Source organism: Rhincodon typus, chromosome 2 (assembly GCF_021869965.1).
Source record: "Rhincodon typus isolate 14 chromosome 2, sRhiTyp1.1, whole genome shotgun sequence".
NCBI lineage: Eukaryota > Metazoa > Chordata > Chondrichthyes > Orectolobiformes > Rhincodontidae > Rhincodon > Rhincodon typus.
The window spans coordinates 144961256-144978711 of record NC_063333.1 but is presented as its reverse complement, the minus strand read 5'-3'; the positions used below and the strand labels follow the sequence as shown (position 1 = coordinate 144978711).

The window sequence follows — 17456 nt, the reverse complement described above, 5'->3', positions numbered from 1 at the left end:
GGTGTTTATTATTAAATGCCCCCCCACCTGCTGTGCCCCCGGGTGTTTAAAATTAAATGTCCCCCCTACCTGCTGTGCCCCCGGTCCCGGTGCCGGCCCGGTGTCCTGTCCCGATCATGGTTGATCCTCCTCCGGCCGCTGTCCGATCTCCTGTCCCTGGGCCTGTCCCTGTCCCTGGGCCTATCCCGGTGTTGGGGCCTTGCCTCAGGCGGGCTCCGGCGTTGCCCCCGCTCCCTGTAGGCCCTGCTGTCCTTTTGGCGGTTGTCACGTTCGGCCGCGTGCCGCCCCCCGGCCATTTTGACAGGCGGCGCGCGCTGAGGCTTGTCCCGGAAGTGCTCGGCAGGAGGCCCTGACCCCGGGCCCGGACCCGGACACGGACACAGCGGCGGTTGCTGTGGTGATGGGGAGTTGTGGTAACCCCCTGGGCCTGGGCCTGGTCCCGGGGGAACCGGGGGAATGGTGCCGCCTGCTCCCGGTGGGTAACTGCCGGCTACCGGGCCCTGAGGATAACCGGCACCGCCGCCGAAATGCTGGAGCGGGTAGGCCTGGGGGTAAGGGAGTGGGTACGGGGGTTGGAAAGCCGCCTGATGCGGGGGTAGGATCGGAGCCTGGGCCATCAGCTGCTGGAAGCCGCCCCCACGCTCCACGGCTGCCGCTACCGCATTCGGTACCGGCGTGAAGCACGGGAATCCCGTGCGTGTTACCGGAGGCCCGGGGTAGGGAGGCCTAGGCCTCAATGGGCCTTGCTGCTGCTGGGCGGCCGGCCCTGGGCGAGGATCCAAGGCCTGAGGGATATGTGGCGGGTAGGCCAAGAAGCCCGGGGCTGGGTAAGCCGGGCTCTGTGGGCTGGGGAAGCGAGGAGGAGGAGGAGGCGGTGGTGGAGGCGGCATCGGTGGAGCGAGCTGCTGCTGCTGTCCTGGGGGGAATAACGGAGGCGGTGGGTGGACAGGCCGAAAGCCGCCACCACCAGCCTCAAAGGGCTGCTGGGGTACCCGGCTCCCGGGGGTAGGCCTGCCCCGGGCACCCCCAACCTTCGGCATAACTCCATGACCCGTGTGAGCAGCGGTCCCTCGGCCCGGATGAAATGACATGGTTCCCTTTGAACATTAAAAACAAAACAGTAAAGAGGGCGATTAGAACAATTTTAAAAATGTATCTGCGCATGACAGTGTACAACACAACCAAATCCCACCGTGCAGTTGTTAGAAATGTGTTCCTCAGCTCAGGGACAAAAAGAAATGATTGATCTGAAGGGGCAGAAACTTGCAAAGATTTCCAATGGGCAACAGAAAAGGAGGCTGCAAAACTGTACTGATAGGTTAAGGCCAGGAACTTGCAAAGGTCTCCATGGGTGGACGAAAAGGACATCAGGCTGCAAAACAATATTTATAGGTAAAGGGCAGCAATTTCTTGGGCAAATGAAGTATAATGTTAGAAAAGTGAAATTGACCATTTTGGCAGGAAGTATCAAAAAAGAAGTATATCATCTAAATGGTGTGATGGTAGAGCTGAGATGTAGATGGTTAAGAACATCAGAAATAGGTGCAGGAGTAGGCCATCTGGCCCCTCGAGCCTGCTCCGCCATTCAATAAGATCATGGCTGCTCTTTCTGTAGACTTAGCTCAACTTATCTGCCCGCTCACCATTACCCTTCATTTCTTTTCTATTCAAAAATCTCTTTATCTTTGCCTTATAAAAATTCAACAAGGTACCCTCAACTGCTTCACTGGGCAGGGAATTCCACTGATCACAACCCTTTGGGTGCAGAAGTTCCTCCTCAGCTCAGTCCTAAATCTGCCCCATTAGTTCTAGTTTCACCCACCAGCAGAAACAACCACGCTGTTTCTATCTTACCTATTCCCATCATAATTTTATATGTTTCTAATAAGATCCCTCCCCCTCATTCTTCTAAATTCCAATGAGTATAGTCCCAGTTTACTCAATCTCTCCTCACAAACCAACTCTCTCATCTCTGGAATTAACATAGTGAACCTCCAGAGCCAGTACATCCTTTTTCAACTAAGGAGACTGTACACAGAACTCCAGGTGTGGCCTTATCAGTACCTCATATAGCTGCACCATAACCTCCCTGTTTTTAAACTCCATCCCTCTAGTAACGAAGGACAATATTCCAACTGACTTCTTAATTACCAGCTGCACCTGCAAACTAACTTTTTGTGATTCATGCACACGGACACCCAGGCTCCACTGCACAGTAGCATGCTGCAATTTTTCACTGTTCAAATAATAGTCAATTGTGCTGTTATTCCTACCAAAATGGATGAGCCCATATTTACCAACATTGTACTCCATCTTCCAAACCCTTGCCCACTCACTTAACCTATCTATATCCCTCCGCAGACTTATCTCTGATTCCATTTATCCCCACTCTTTGCTTTCTATTAGCATGGATAGAGGATTGGTTAACTAATACATTACCCTAGGATCTGGGCATCCTCGTGCATGAATCTCAGAAGATTAGTATGCAGGTAAATCAAGCATTCAATTAGCTTTCCGAATTGCTATCATTCATCGCAAGAAGAATTTAAGATAAAACTAGAGAGAAACAAAAGCAGAAATTGCTGGAAAAGCTCAGCCCATCTGTGGAGAGAAATCAGAGTTAACGTTTTGTGTCTAGTGACCCCTCTTCAGAACTGACTATAGCTTGAAGAAAAGTGTTTTACTGCAGCAGCAGATAGGGTGGGCGGAGGGAGTAATGAGTAAACGATAGGTGGAGATAGAGCCCAAAGAGACAGGAGAATAGTTTGACAGACAACGAGGGGATAACGGTCAGGCTAGGAGAATGATTGCCTGCTAATGGGGACTATTAGTGGCTATCAATGACATACGTGTAATAGTAGACCATGTGATAACAAGACCCGATTTGTTAAGGGTTGGGGTAAGAACATGGGAGAAGGTGCCTCAAACCCTAAAATTGTAGAACTCAATATCTCGTCCAGAAGGCTGTGGAGTTCCCAAGCAGAAAATGAGGTGATGCTCTTCCAATTTGCACTGAGCTTCACTGGAGCAATGCAGCAAGCCTGATGCAAAGATGTTGGCCAGGGAACAACATGGTGTGTTGAAGTAGCAGGCAACAGGTAGCTCAGTCTCTTTGCGGACATAACATAGATGTTCTGCAAAGTGGTCACCCAGTCTATGCTTCGTTTCCCCAATATAGAGAAGACCACATTGTGAGCAGAGAATGCAGTAGATTGGACAGAGTGAAGTGCAGGTAAATTGCTGCTTGACCTGGAAGGTATGTTTGGGACCTTGGATGCTGAAAAGGTAGAAAGTAAACAGGCAGGGAAGCGTTGCAGGGAAGGTGCAGTAGGTCTGAAGTGGGTGTGGCAGGAGTGAAGGAAGAATGGACCAGGGGGTCCCAGAGGGATTGGTCCCTGTGGAAAGCTGACAAAGGAGGGGAGAGAAATGTGTCTGGTGGTGGGAATGGCGTCTAATGGTCCTCTGGATGTGGATGCTGGTGGGATTGTAGGTGAGGACAAGGGGGACCCTATTGTTGTATGGGAGGGAAGAGAAGGGGTGAGGGCCAAAGTGCGGAAGATGGGTCAGACCTGGCTGACAGCCCTGTCAACTACGGTGCTAGGGAATCCTTGGTTGAGGAAGAAGATGGACATTTATGACAGCTGCAATGGAAACAGGAACTGGGAGGAGGGAATGGAGTCTTTACAGGAAAGAGGGTGTGAGGATGCACAGAGATAGTAGGAACTGCAGATGCTGGTGAATCCGAGACAACAAGGTGCAGGGCTGGATGAACACAGCAGGTCAAGCAGCATCATAGGAGCAGAGAGGCTGACGTTTCGGGCCTAGACCCTTCATCAGAAAAGGGGAGGGGAAGGGGGTTCTGAAATAAACAGGGAGAGAGTGGGAGGCAGATAGAAGATGGATAGAGGAGAGGATAGGTGGAGAGGAAACAAACAGGTCGAAGAGGCGGGGATGGGGCCAGTAAAGGTGAGTGTAGGTGGGGAGTTAGGGAGGGGATAGATCAGTCCAGGCAGGACGGACAGGTCAAGGGGGCGGGATGAGGTTAGTCGGTAGGAGATGGAGGTGCGGCTTGAGGTGGGAGGAGGGGAGAGGTGGGAGGAAGAACAGGTTAGCGGGGCAGGGACGAGCTGGACTGGTTTTGGGATGCGGTAGGGGGAGGGGAGATTTTGAAATTTGTGAAATCCACATTGATACCATTGGGCTGCAGGGTTCCCAAGCGGAATATGAGTTGCTGTTCCTGCAACCTTCGGGTGGCATTGTTGTGGCACTGCAGGAGGCCCAGGATGGACATGTCGTCTGAGGAATGGGAGGGGGGAGTTGAAATGGTTCGCGACTGGGAGGTGCAGTTGTTTATTGCGAACTGAGCGTAGGTGTTCTGCAAAGCGGTCCCCAAACCTCCGCTTGGTTTCCCCGATGTAGAGGAGGCCACACCGGGTACAGCAGATGCAGTATACCACATTGGCAGATGTGCAGGTGAACATCTGCTTGATGTGGAAAGTCTTCTTGGGGCCTGGGATGGGGGTGAGGGAGGAGGTATGGGGGCAGGTGTAGCACTTCCTGCGGTTGCAGGGAAAAGTGCCAGGTGTGGTGGAGCTGGAGGGGAGTGTGGAGCGGACAAGGGAGTCACGGAGAGAGTGGTCCCTCCGAAAAGCAGATAAGGGTGGGGAGGGAAAGATGTACAGTCAAGTTAACTGTGGGAGTCAGTTGGTTTGTATTAGATATTAGTGGCCAGTCCATCCCCAGACATAGAAACAGAGACATTGAGGAAGGGAAGACCATAAGACATAGGAGCAGAAATTAGACCATTCAGCCCATCGAGTCTGCTCCACCATAAAGGAAGGGAGAAGTCAAAGATGGATCAGGTGAAGGGGAGAGTGAGGTGGAATCTGGAAGCCAAAATGGATAAACTTTCCCAATTCCAGATGAAAGAAGGAAGCAGCACCGATGATATCATCAATATATCGGAGAAAGAGTTGTGGGTGGGGGCTGGAACAGGGCTGGAACAAGGAATGTTCCATGTAACCTACAAAAAGGCAAACCCGGAGCCCATGCAGTCACCCATGACCGCCCCTTTGACCTGAAAGATAAGGGGGTTATATTTGAGTTATAGAGGACATTGGTGAAATGACACTGAAGTACTGTGCACAGTACTGGTCTCCTCGTTTAAGGAAGAATGTAAATGTGGAGACAGTTCACAGGAGGTTTACCAAACTAATACCCAAGTCCTTGAATATTTTCAAGGCCAACATAGGTCCTTGCTAAGCAAAGGAGTGAAACATTCTCAGGGGAGGGCAAGAATGTGGATTTGACAATACAATCAGAGCAGCCATGATCTTAATAAATGGTGGAGCAGGATTGAGGGGCTGATTAGCCTATTCTTGCTCCTAATTTATGTTAGCATGAGCTTCAATAGTACTGTCACAGCCACAGGATGTCCCAAAACACACTACTGCTCGATACTCTTAAGGTACTTCATTGCTGTAATGTAGGAGAAACATTAGCCAGTTAGTGTACAGCAACTCCTACAAACAGCGATGTGGAAAGGAACAGAATCTGTGTGTTGAGGACAAATATGGTCAAGACACTGAAGAGAACACACTTTTTCCTCTTCGAAATATAGGCATAGAATCTTCACATCCACCTAAGCGGGCAGGTGAGACCTCTGTTTAATTGAGACTCCAGTGCAGTCACAAGAGAGTGGATGCAATTTTAATCCAAGTGGCCATATCAATGCATGGCACAGTTGCCGTACCCAAAAGAGACAGCATGAACTCTCAGACAACACTGGATTCCACATTATAGGAGCGTTGTGATAGCACTGGAGAGGTGCAGATGAGATTTACCAAAGATGTTGCATAAATTGGAGAGTTTTAGTTATGAAGGGATTGGACATACTGGAACTGTTTTACTTAAAGCCAAGGTCACTTAGGAGGGACATAATTAAGACACATAAAATTGTTAGCGGCATAGACACTTGTGCCCACAAATGCCAGGCAATGACAATCTCCAATAACAGACAAATACAACATCCGCAGTTCTTTCAGTTTTTAAGTCAGAAACAAAAATAGAAATTGCTGAAAAAGCTCAGCAGGTCTGGCAGCACCTGTGGAGAGAAATCGGAGTTAACATTTTGAGTTGAGTTGCCCTTCCTCAAAGTTCTGATTTCTCTCCACAGATGCTGCCAGACCTGCTGAGCTTTTCCAGCAATTTCAATTTCTGTTTCCAACAAGAGACAATCTGATCACCGTCCCTTGACATTCAATGGCGTCACCATCACTGAATCCCCCCATTATCAATATGCTGAAGAGTTACCATTGACCAGAAACTCAACAGGACTCATCACGTAAACACAGTGGCTATAAAATGAGATTAGGACTAGGAATATTGCAGTGAGTAACTCACCTCCTGACTCCCCAAAGCCTGTCCGCCATCGACAAGGTACAAGTCAGGAGTGTGATGGAATACTCCCCACTTGCCTGGATGAGTGCAGATCCAACAACACTCCAGAAGCTTGACACCTTCCAGGACAAAGCAGCCCACTTGATTAACACCACATCCAAATGTATCCACTACATCCCTGACCAATGCTGAGTATGGACTATCTACAAGATGCGCTGCAGAAATACACCAAAGACCCTTAGCACCTTCCAAAACCAAGACCACTTCCATCGGGGCATCAAGGGCAGCAGATATATGGTAACACCACTACGTGCAAGTTCCGCTCCAAGCCACTCACAATCCTGTCTTGGTAATATTCACTGTCACGGAGTCAAAATCCTGGAATTCCCTCTCTCAGGGTGTTGTGTGTCAACCTACAGCATGTGGACTGCTGTGCTTCAAGAAGGCAGCTCACCATCTCGTTCTCAAGGTCAACTAGGGAGGCACAATAAATGCTGGCTCAGCCAGTGACGCCCATGTCCCACGAATGAATAAAAAAATGACTGGGAAGAGAATGTTTCCCCTGGGTGGAGGGATCAACGACCAGGATGCACAGATTTAAGGTAAGGGCGGGAAGTTTAGAGGAGATGTGAGGCAAAACTTTTTCACTCAGAGGGTGGTGGGAATCCTGACTCTCTGCCTGTAAGGGTAGTAGACGCAGTAATCCTCAACATTTAAGAAGAACTTAGATGTACATTTGCGATACCAAGGCATACAAGAGTATGGGACAAGTGCTGGAAAATGGTCGTTTTTGACTGACCCAAATGCTATGGGCCGAAGAATCCTTTTTTGCCTGTGCTGGAAGACCTCTGTGACATTGTGGAAAAATATTTAATCACTGAAGAATTAATCCTCAGAGCGAGATTCAAAAACATTGCTGTTAAGAATACAAACTTATATCTACCTCAGCATTTTTCTTCTTTTTTTGTTTGATGACTGCGAAGTGTAAATAACATTTATATTCTGGACTCCCTGTTCTGCTTACATACCCCAAGGTTTGTTTGCCCATCATTATACAGTGATTGTTAGCAGCCTCTGCACACAGTTAAGCCTAATTATATCAAAATGAATGATTATTAGCAGGGATGTGGGGAGTCACTCATGAAATCGTCTACCCTCTCCGGTCTAGCCTGGGCACTGAGGCCAAGAATCATAGTATCCTGTCTGCGGTCAACTAACTCAACACACAGCAGGTATCAAATCTCATACTTTTCTGCTTTCTGCCACTTAGTACTATCAAGCCTCCAAAAGCACCTTCCAAACCTATGACCTCTACCACCCAGAAGGACAAGGGCAGCAGATATATGGGAACACTTTCAACCTGAATATTCCACCTCAAGCCACATATCATCCTGATTCGGAAATATATCACTGTTCCTTTATTTCCACTGGGTCAAAGTCCTGGAATTCCCTTTGAAGAGCACTGTGGGTCAACCTACACCATGAGGACTACAGCAGTTCAAGAAGGCAGCTTGCCACCACCTTCTCGAGGGCACCTTGGAAAGGGCAATAAATGTTGGCCAGCCAGCAACACTTGGATGTCTTATGAATGAATTTGAAAAAAGACAGGGAAGGAATTGTTTCCCTTGGGTGGAGGGATCAATGACCAGGAAGCACAGACTTAGGTAAAGGGCAGGACATTTGGAGGGGATGTGACACAAAACCTTTTCATTCAGAGGGTGGTGGGAATCCTGACTCTCTGCCTGTCAGATTGGCAGAGATAGAAATCCTCAACATTTAAGAAGAATTTAGATGTACATTTGTGATGCCAAGACATTTAAGACTATGGACCAAGTGCTAGAAAATGGGATTAGAATAGTTAAGCAGTTGTTTTGGACTGATGATAATGCAATGGGCCAAAGGGTCTTTTTCCTGTGCTGGAAGACCTCTATGACAGTGTGGAAAATATTTAATCACTGAAGGATTAATCCTCAGAGTCAAAAACATTCCTGTTAAGAATTCAAACTTGTATCAACCTCAGCATTTTATTTTTCTTGGGTTCATGAAGTGTAAATAAAATTTATATTCTGAACTCTTTCTTATGGTCATATACCCCATTTTCTTTTTGTCCATCATTAGACAGTGATGGTCAGCCAGGTTCAGCACACAGTTAAGCCCAATTATAGAAAAACTAATGATTATTAGCAGGGAGAGGGGGAAGTCACTCATGAAATTTTCTCCTTCCTCAGGTCTAGCCTGGGCACTGAGGCCAAGAATCATATTATCCCGGCCGGTGTCAACTAATTCAGCTCTGTGTGTATCAAACCTTGTGCTTTGCTGCTCTCTGCCACTTAATACTATTATCAAGCCTCCAACAGCATCTTCCAAACCTATGACCTCGACCACCCAGAAGGACAAGGGCAGCAGATACACAGGAACACTTTCAACCTGAAAATTCCCCATCAAGCCACACATCATCCTGATTTGGAAATACATCACAGTTCCTTTATTGCTGCTGGGTCAAAATCTTGGAACTCCTTCCCTCAACAGCACCCTGAGTGTCCTTACACCTTAAGGACCAACAGTGGTTTCCAAGCAGTGATAGAAAGTAGGGTACAATAGGCAACAAATGCTGGCCCAGCCAGATAATGCACATCCCAAGAACATAAAACAAGGAAAACCAACTCAGAAAATCTTCAGAGGAGGTGAAGAAAATGTCCTTTGTCCCACATTTTCTTCCAATCACCTCTTTTAAAAAGTGGTATTTCTGAGTACCATTCAGTACTTGCTAGTCCACATTGCCAAGGGACATTATACCTTCATGTCCTTAAATAATCTGTATCCAAGCAGGTTGCAACGAAGTTATTTTGTATGAACTCCTTTTTTAAGCTGAAGAACATAGAACAGTAGAGCACAGTACAGGCCTTTTGGCCCACGATGTTGTGCCGACCTATTATCCCACTAAGATCAATCTACCCTGCATACCCAACATCTTATTATCCTCCATGTGCCTATCCAAAAGTTGCTTAAAAGTCTCTAAAGTATCTGACTCCACTACCACTGCCGGCAGCGCATTCCACACACCCACCACTCTCTGTGTAAAGAACCTACCTCTGACATCTCCCCTATACCTTCTTCCAATCACCTTAAAGTTATGCCCCCTCGTAACAGTCATTTCCGCCCTGGGAAAAAGTCTCTGGCTATCTACTCTATCTATGCCTCTCATCATTTTGTACACCTCTCTCAAGTCACGTCTCACCCTTCTTCGCTCCAATTAAAAAAGCCCTAGCTCCCTCAACCTTTCCTCATAAAACTTGCCCTGCAGTCCAGGCAGCATCCTGGTAAATCTCCTCTGCACCATTTCTAAAGCTTCCACATCTTTCCTGTAATGAGGTGACCAGAACAGAACACAATATTCCAAGTGTGGTCTAACCAGGGTTTCATAGAACTGCAGCATAACCTCACGGCTCTTAAACTCAATTCCCCTGCCAATGAAAGCCAACGCACCATACGCCTTCTTTATAACCCTATCAATTTGGGTAACAACTTTGAGGGATCTGTGGACGTGGACCCCAAGATCCCTCTATTCCTCCACACTGCCAAGAATCCTGCCATTAACCCTGTATTGAAAGAGTGCAGCACACTTCTATTCACAATCGAATTTGGCCTCATGTCCTGTCTAAAGTCAGCTTGCAACATTGAATACAACTGTCCAATTCGAAAACATTCCCAGCTACCAACAATTACAACTTAAAACAGGTTCAACGCGGACCGAATACGTTCACTACACATGTCTTGCAGCAGAGGGCTGCATATCAACACAGTGGGTAACTCCAGGGGAGAAGCAGAGAGAAGAAATTACACTGATGTGGCACCCTTACAGTGATGGTGTGGAAACGCGGTCCCTGTCGTAGAATAGGGAACACACACTATTTGCGCAGAGGAAGCTCCAAGAGCAAACAAACAGTCAATGGTCACCATGGCCAGAGGAATGAGGAATTAAACACCGATAAAACATGTTTTTTTTTCCCTTTCCTAATCGTCCCACTGTCTAATTCAGCCCCCTTTTGTTTTCCTGCATCGGTGATTGCAGTGGCGTCGTGTGTGTGTTTCTCCACAATGCTGCAACTCCCTCCCCGTTAATTGTTTCCACCCCAGTGCATTAGCTGCACGGCGCTCCTACACAGGGAGCCCATCGTTAGACCAAACACTGCAAACCCGCTCCCACTCTAAATAACCTGTTGCATTTCACTCAATGCTGCGGGACTTACAGTTTACCACGAGCTGGTGGTGCTTCTCTCTCAGGCACAGGAAGCAGAGCAAAAAGCTGGGACGGAAACTCTCGGAAGTAGCATCCCCCTTGCTCTGTGCCCATTGGCTTTTCACAGATACATGGCGGCGCAGGAGAGGAAAAGAAACACGCCACATTCCGGGGGATATATATGCACCGATTCTGGTTGCAAACGCTGAGCTGGCGACAGGGGATGTTTAAGCAGCCCGTTAGGAAACTGCGTGTTATTTCAATACGTGTCCATGAAAACACAACTGGAAAGTTGACTGCAATCTTCACACAAAGGGAAGCTGTTTAAAGTTTAGAATTGGACTCGGGTCGATGCACATTAAATAAATGGTCAAACATAAGCATGAAGGTGTTTGTTTTTATAAGCACAAGGTAGCAGCAATTGCTGTTTAGCAGGTAAAGCCTTGCAGGAGATTCGATCCTGCAGCATTGAAGCCGAAAGTGCAATGTTTCAGAGCGGTGCCTCTTTGCATTTGCTTCAGGCCGGCACATTTCTGGTGCTGGACTCGTTTTCCTCCAATCGCATAGGTCGAGGGCTGAGGTCCGACGGAGGATTTGCTTCCCCCGGAGGCTCTGAGGACTGAAGGAGAGGTAGTGAAGCGGGGTCCCCTCCAGGAGCCATGAGCGGGACCGCCCGCTGCTTGCGCCGCTACCCCCAGCTCCCCGTCTGGGTCGTGGAGGATCACCAAGATGTAAGGGCGGTCCCTCCCCTCTGCGGCGTTATCCCGGGAATTGTCAACACTGTCCCGGGAACTGGACCCTTCCCCTGGAGGTTGCGACGTTTTCCCCCAGGGAATTGGGAGGTGGTCCTCGGGGTTGCCCCTAGGGATTGCAGCCTCCCCTCGGGGGCTTGGAACATTGTCCTGGAATTTCAACATTTCCCAGGGATTGGAAGTTTGTCTCGAGAAATGGAAAATTGCCCTGGGGATTGCGATATTAAAGAAAAGGAACTGGGAGGTTGCCTCTGGAGTTGGACCATTGTCCCAAGAACTGGAATGTTTTCCTGGGGGATTGCAACATTATCCCAGGGATTGAGCGGTGGTCTGAAGAATTAGAACATTATTCTGGGGACTGGAACTTTATTTTGGGAATTAAGACATTGTCCTGGGGATTGTAACATTGTCCCTGGGATTGCAAATTATCGCAGCAATAGGAATATTGTCCTGGGGATTGCAATAGTATCTTGGAAATTAAATTTGTCCAAGGACCACAACATTGTCCTGGTGATTGTAACATTGACCCTGGGATTGCAATTTTATCCCAGGGGTTGGAATGTTTTCTTGAATACTGCAACATTATTTCAAGGACTGGAACGTTGCCCCAGGGATTGAGAGGTTGTCCTGGAAGCTGGATCATTATCCCAGAACTGGAAGGTTGTCTTGGAACATGGAATGTTGCCCTTGGGATTGTAACATTATTCCTGAGATTAGAACGTTGCCCCAGGATTTGAAATGTTGCCCCTGGAACTGCAACATTATCCCATGAATTGGAATGTTGTCCAAGTATTGTAGCATTGTCCCAGTGATTGCAACATTATCCTGGGAATTGGAACATTTTTCCGGGTTTGTGAAGCCATTCACTGAACGTTCCAGAGCTAGAACCCCAGGATTGTTTCTCTTCCTTTATTTTTACCTGACAACGGTCGTGCAGCTTGCTGCTCCCAACTCTTTGCGGTACTGGGCACTCTCAGGACCATGTGACTGAGCTAAATCATTTTAGTACAGAGATGTATGAAATGATGGATTGTTGAGAGGAAAACTATGAGAGATGATAGTAACGTGAGTTTTGATATAGACAGCCCAGTGTGTATGTGTATAAGCGTGAGAGTCTGTGGGAGGAGTTCCTCAGTCTTGAAGTAACCATATTTATCCTGGGCCTGGTTTTAAATCTCTCTGGAGATAACCATACTCAGTGTATTATAGTTTCACTCTCAGGCTAATGTAACATGTTATCTTTTTCTAATGCAATAAACTACTACTTTTTATCCAAGTTAGGTGCTTTTTGTGCCAAAGACGATTTAGTGGTTAATCCTTCACCATTTAGTACTAATAAGCATGTAGACTAGGATTATCAGAAGGGTTGGAATGGTCTTTTTATACAGTGGTAGTGATCCTATCTCTGGACCAGATGGCCCAAGGTCAGGACCCAATGCCTTGAGTTAAAAATACAACAGGGATTGGTGGCAGCATCTCTACCCAAGATTTTCAGACGTCTTTAATGTGAAGATTGAACAATGTTTTACACTCCACCTCCTGCCCTTGCCTCACCCACCACCACCACAACTGTTCTTCAAAAAGACAACCTCGAGAGGAGTTTTGATAGAGGTGTTTGTATTCATGAGGGGGTCTTGACAAAAATTGGTTGAATGTTCCTGTTGATGGAAGAGGAGTAAATGTGTTGTTTAGCCATAACTGTGACTCTGGGTGATTCGTGATTGAAGTTTCAGAATTTAACAATGTCGATTTCACCTCACCCTCTTCCTGTTTAAGCTTTCTTCAGGACATTCTCTCTGTTCTTGTCTTTTTAGGTGGTACCGTTCATCTATCGAGCAATTGGTTCAAAGCATTTGCCAATTGAAAATATTGCCCTGGTTCACCTGGACTCACACCCAGACCTTCTAATCCCAATTGACATGTTAGCTGATAGTGTGTTTGATAAAGAGCTGCTTTTTGGGTAACGTAACTTGGCTTTTATTGCATTTAAATGTTGAATAATCTGTGTCTCTGTCCTTGTTGAAATAATTATAAATAATCTCACCTTTCCAAATTACTCCCTGTTTAGTAAATAGTTACAGGTAATGTCCAGTGGGTTGGGAGAATGAGAAATTAATTATCGCAGTTAATGAGCAATTGATATTCCAAAGGTGATGGCATCACAATACTATCACTGGACCAGTAATTCAGAGCCCCAAGTAACGCTCTGGGGATGTGGGTTGGAAACTTAACAAGGCCGGTGGTGAAATTTGAATTCAATTGTTGTTAAGACCCAATTGGTTCACTAGTGTCCTTTAGGGAAGGAAATCTGCCATCCTTACCTGGTCTGGCCTACACGTGACTCCAGACCCACAGCAATGTGGTTGACCTCTGAACAATTAGGGATGGGCAATAAATGCTGGCCTAGCCAGCGACAGCCACGCTCCGTGAACATTTAATTTTTAAAAAAATTCAATAATATACTGTCAGAGCCTTGGGTATGTCAGGTTTTCTATAGCTGGTGATTTTGTTTGTGGTTTTGTCTGGAGTTGTCACGGAAATCCCTTCAAAGAGCAGGCCAAAGCAGTGGCCAGGCACAAACTATAAACCTTGAGCCTTGGATGAAGGGAGATGTGGGAGGGAAGGCAGTTTGGTTGGGAAACGTGGAGTGTAGACTCGCTTGCAGCACAGGGAAGGTTGGAGCACAAGGAGGACCCTGAGAGATATGCCAGAAATTGAGAGAACAAAAGAGCAGGTAGGACCATGTCTACCATTAATGCAGTTGGAGAACAGGAAAGGCAAGAGCAGGAGACATTTCTGTTGGATCGAGTCAGGGATTGAGTCACAAACATTGGCTTTTGTTCAAGTCGGGAACTGCTGAAAAGATTGATTTGTTCCAAAAGTAGCCAGTGAATAGCATGGGAACAGATGGAAACCACTTTGGTTAATGTGCTCCATTACCCTTCGAGGCCAGGATCTCTTTCCTAAGCAAGGCAGAGGTCAGTGCTGCAGATGGGATCTGCCTAAGCCTTTGTGTAACAGAATTTATTTATGAATTCAACCAGGTAAAGGCCAAGATTCTGTCCGACTCTATTTGGAGTTGAGACAGCTTCAGTGCAGCTGACCAGCTTGGTTTTGTGGCTTTTGGGCTGTTCCAAGTTGTTGTCATTGCTCCAGCCAGAGGCCATAACATGAATGGAGAGAAAGCATTTCAGTTTTGAACAAGGGTCAGTGGACTTGGAACCTGAACTCTGTTTCTCTCTCCACAGATGCTGCTGGACCTGTTGACTTTCTCCAGTACTTTGTCTGTGTTTGTTTCAGACTTCCAGCAGCCACAGTATTTTGTTTTATTGTAAACTCATTTATGATCTTATATTGTCAGAGACACTGCTGAAACGCCAGTGCCTTGCCATGCCACTGTAGCTTGTTCTAACACCAGGAGCAGTGAGGGCACCATGGTAACACTGGATACCCACAATGCTTCATCCACCTGTCACCATGCCCTTGTATAAGCATAATGGTCATGCGAGAAGCAAAGACACTGTTCGGTTTGGTATGGGAAGAACAGATGGAATGACGGAAGAAATTACATTATTTCAGCTTTGCTGGCGGAGGGTGGTTGTGGTATCACTGAGTGAGCTTCTAACTGACCCATTCATGGGGCGTAGCATCGTTGGCTGAGCCAACGTTTATTGCCCGTCCCTAACTGCCCAGCCGAAGGTGGTGGTGAGCAGCTGTCTTGAACCATTGGCAATCCATTTGCTGTAGGTAGATCCACATTGTAAATACAGAGGGAAATGCAAGATTTTGATGCAGCAAAACTGAAGGAATGATGACATTGTTCCAAATCAGGATGGTATGTGGCTTGGAGGGGAACTTGCATGTGATTGTGTTCCAATGCACCTATTGCCCTTCTAGTTTTGGAAGGTGCTGACGGAAGGAGGCTGGGCAAGACACTGAAGTGGATGGCAATTTGCTTTCGAGTCTTGGGATGACAATATTTAAATCTGGGAAACTCTTTCCAATCAGGGAGATTTTTCATTTGTGGGACTTGACAATAAATTAGCAAGAATGAAGCACCTTGTGAAGCCATTATCTAGTTCAATGGAAGTAAATGTTCTGTTTCTCTCATTTCAGTTTCTTATTTGTCCTTGGAAAAGTGATCAGACTTTCTTTTCTCCCCACTCTGCCCTAAATATAGAGACCTGAGCATTGAGAACTGGATCATGCCTGTTGTTTACGCTGGCCATTTCTCTGACATCTTTTGGCTTCACCCTCTGTGGGCCCAGCAGATCACCGATGGGAAACACTGCTTCTTTGTTGGTAGAGATTCTTCAACTAAAACCATCAGGTATTGCAGCTGTTTACTGTGACAGGAATATCGGGAGGTTATGCTTCAATTTGACAGGCCAATGGTGAAGCCACTTTTGGAACATTGTGTACAGCACTGGACTTCTTATTCAAAGAAGGACAGAAATGCATTGGAAAACAGGTCAGAGAAGGTTTACTAGATTAGTATCTGAAATGTGCTCATCAGGAAATCTTTAAAATGTACTTGAATGAGCACTTGAAATGTCCTAACACTTAAGTCTAAGGGCCAAGTGCTGGAAAATGGAATTAGTGTAAATTTAGCATAGGTTTGTTTTGGTGCAGATTCGATGGGCCAAAGGGCCTCTTGTGAACTGTGAGATTCAGTGACTGGTAGGCCAGGCTATGCCTGCATCAGCTGGTGTTTTGAAGACTTAAGAGGCAACTTGCCTGAAAATTGAAGGTCCTGAGGCATCTTGACAGAATCTGGAACAAGAGGTTGTTGTTTAAAAACAAAGGGGTCATGATTTAAGATACAGATTAAGAGTAATATTTTCTCAGAGGGTTGAATGCACTTTTTGTCTTGAGAACTGAGTGTGCTATTGATTACAGTTAGTGTCTTGCCTGCTGTTCTACAAAATGATAAACAGATCACAGATGTGGGGAATTGAGAATACACATGATGGGAGGTGGTGGCCTAGTGGTAATGTTGTTGGAACAGTAGTCCAGAGGCCTAGACTAATGATTGGGGGGCATAGGCTCAAATCCCACCATGGAAAATGGTTGGATTTGAATTCAGTCTTTTTAAAAATTAATTTACGGGAATTTGGCATCACTAGCTAGGTCAGCATTTAGTGCACTTTCCTAATTGCTTAGAGGGCAGTTAAGGGTCAACCACATTGCAGTAGGTCTGGAATCACGTATAGGCCAGATCAGATAAATTCTTTATTCACTCGTGGGATGTGAGTGTTGCTGGCCGGGCCGACAATTTATTGCCCGTCCCTAGTTGCCCTTGAGAAAATGGTGGTGAGGTGCCTTCTTGAACCATTGCAGTCCATATGCAGTATGTAGACCCACAATGCTGTTAGGGAGGGATTCCAAGATTTTATCCCAGCGACAGTGAAAGAACGGCAATATATTTCCAAATAAGGATGGCAGTTTCCTTCCCAAAAGAACCAGATGGGTTTTCCGACAATCAACAATGGTTTCACGGTCATCGTTGACTCTTAATTCCAGATTTTTAGTGAATTCAATTTCCACCATCTGTCATGGCGTGATAGGAACCGAGGTCTCTGGATTAATAGTCTAGCAAGAATACCAGTAGGTCATTGCACCCCCTAATATTCATAAAGAATAATTCATAAAGAAGCTGGGATAAAAGCTAGTCTCAATATTCGTGATGCTGGAACTGTCATCGATTGTCATAAAAACCTATCTGACTCACTAATGTCCTTTAGGGAGGGCAACCTGCTCTCCTTACCTGGTCTGAGACACATGTGACTCCAGACCCATAGCAATTGGCTTTAACTGCCCTCTGAAATGGCCAAACAAACCACTCAGTTAAAGGGTGGTGAGGGATGGTGAACAGATGATGGCCTTGCCAGTGAAAGAATAAAGAACCAAAACTAGTGATTCCCAATTTTGTGAGCAGTCTGTAAAAGGAAGCTTTTGCACAACTCAGCTTTCTACATCGAATCAGAGATAGTAGGAACTGCAGATGCTGGAGAATCCGAGACAACAAGGTGCAGGGCTGGATGAACACAGCAGGCCAAGCAGCA

The 17456-nt window shown here is 46.5% G+C and overlaps 2 protein-coding genes across 3 annotated transcripts in view; one reads left to right on the top strand and one right to left on the bottom strand.

The window, feature by feature from the left end:
- drosha (drosha ribonuclease III) overlaps nucleotides 1-10808 on the bottom strand; it is a 149193-nt gene extending 138385 nt beyond the window's left edge. The window contains exons 1-2 of the mRNA XM_048607409.1: nucleotides 10650-10808; nucleotides 70-1097 (exon numbers count right to left, since the gene is read on the bottom strand). Coding sequence (XP_048463366.1) covers nucleotides 70-1091 — 1022 coding nt within the window. The 5' untranslated portion in view covers nucleotides 1092-1097; nucleotides 10650-10808. The remainder of the gene's footprint in view (nucleotides 1-69; nucleotides 1098-10649) is intronic.
- The window catches only part of c2h5orf22 (chromosome 2 C5orf22 homolog), a 20391-nt gene continuing 13694 nt past the window's right edge, over nucleotides 10760-17456 (top strand). Inside the window, exons 1-3 of one of the 2 annotated variants that reach the window (XM_048607467.1) lie at nucleotides 10760-12456; nucleotides 13206-13351; nucleotides 15572-15721. In XM_048607467.1, coding sequence (XP_048463424.1) covers nucleotides 12439-12456; nucleotides 13206-13351; nucleotides 15572-15721 — 314 coding nt within the window. In that variant the 5' untranslated portion in view covers nucleotides 10760-12438. The remainder of the gene's footprint in view (nucleotides 12457-13205; nucleotides 13352-15571; nucleotides 15722-17456) is intronic. The other variant, XM_020518015.2, reaches the window with a different exon arrangement.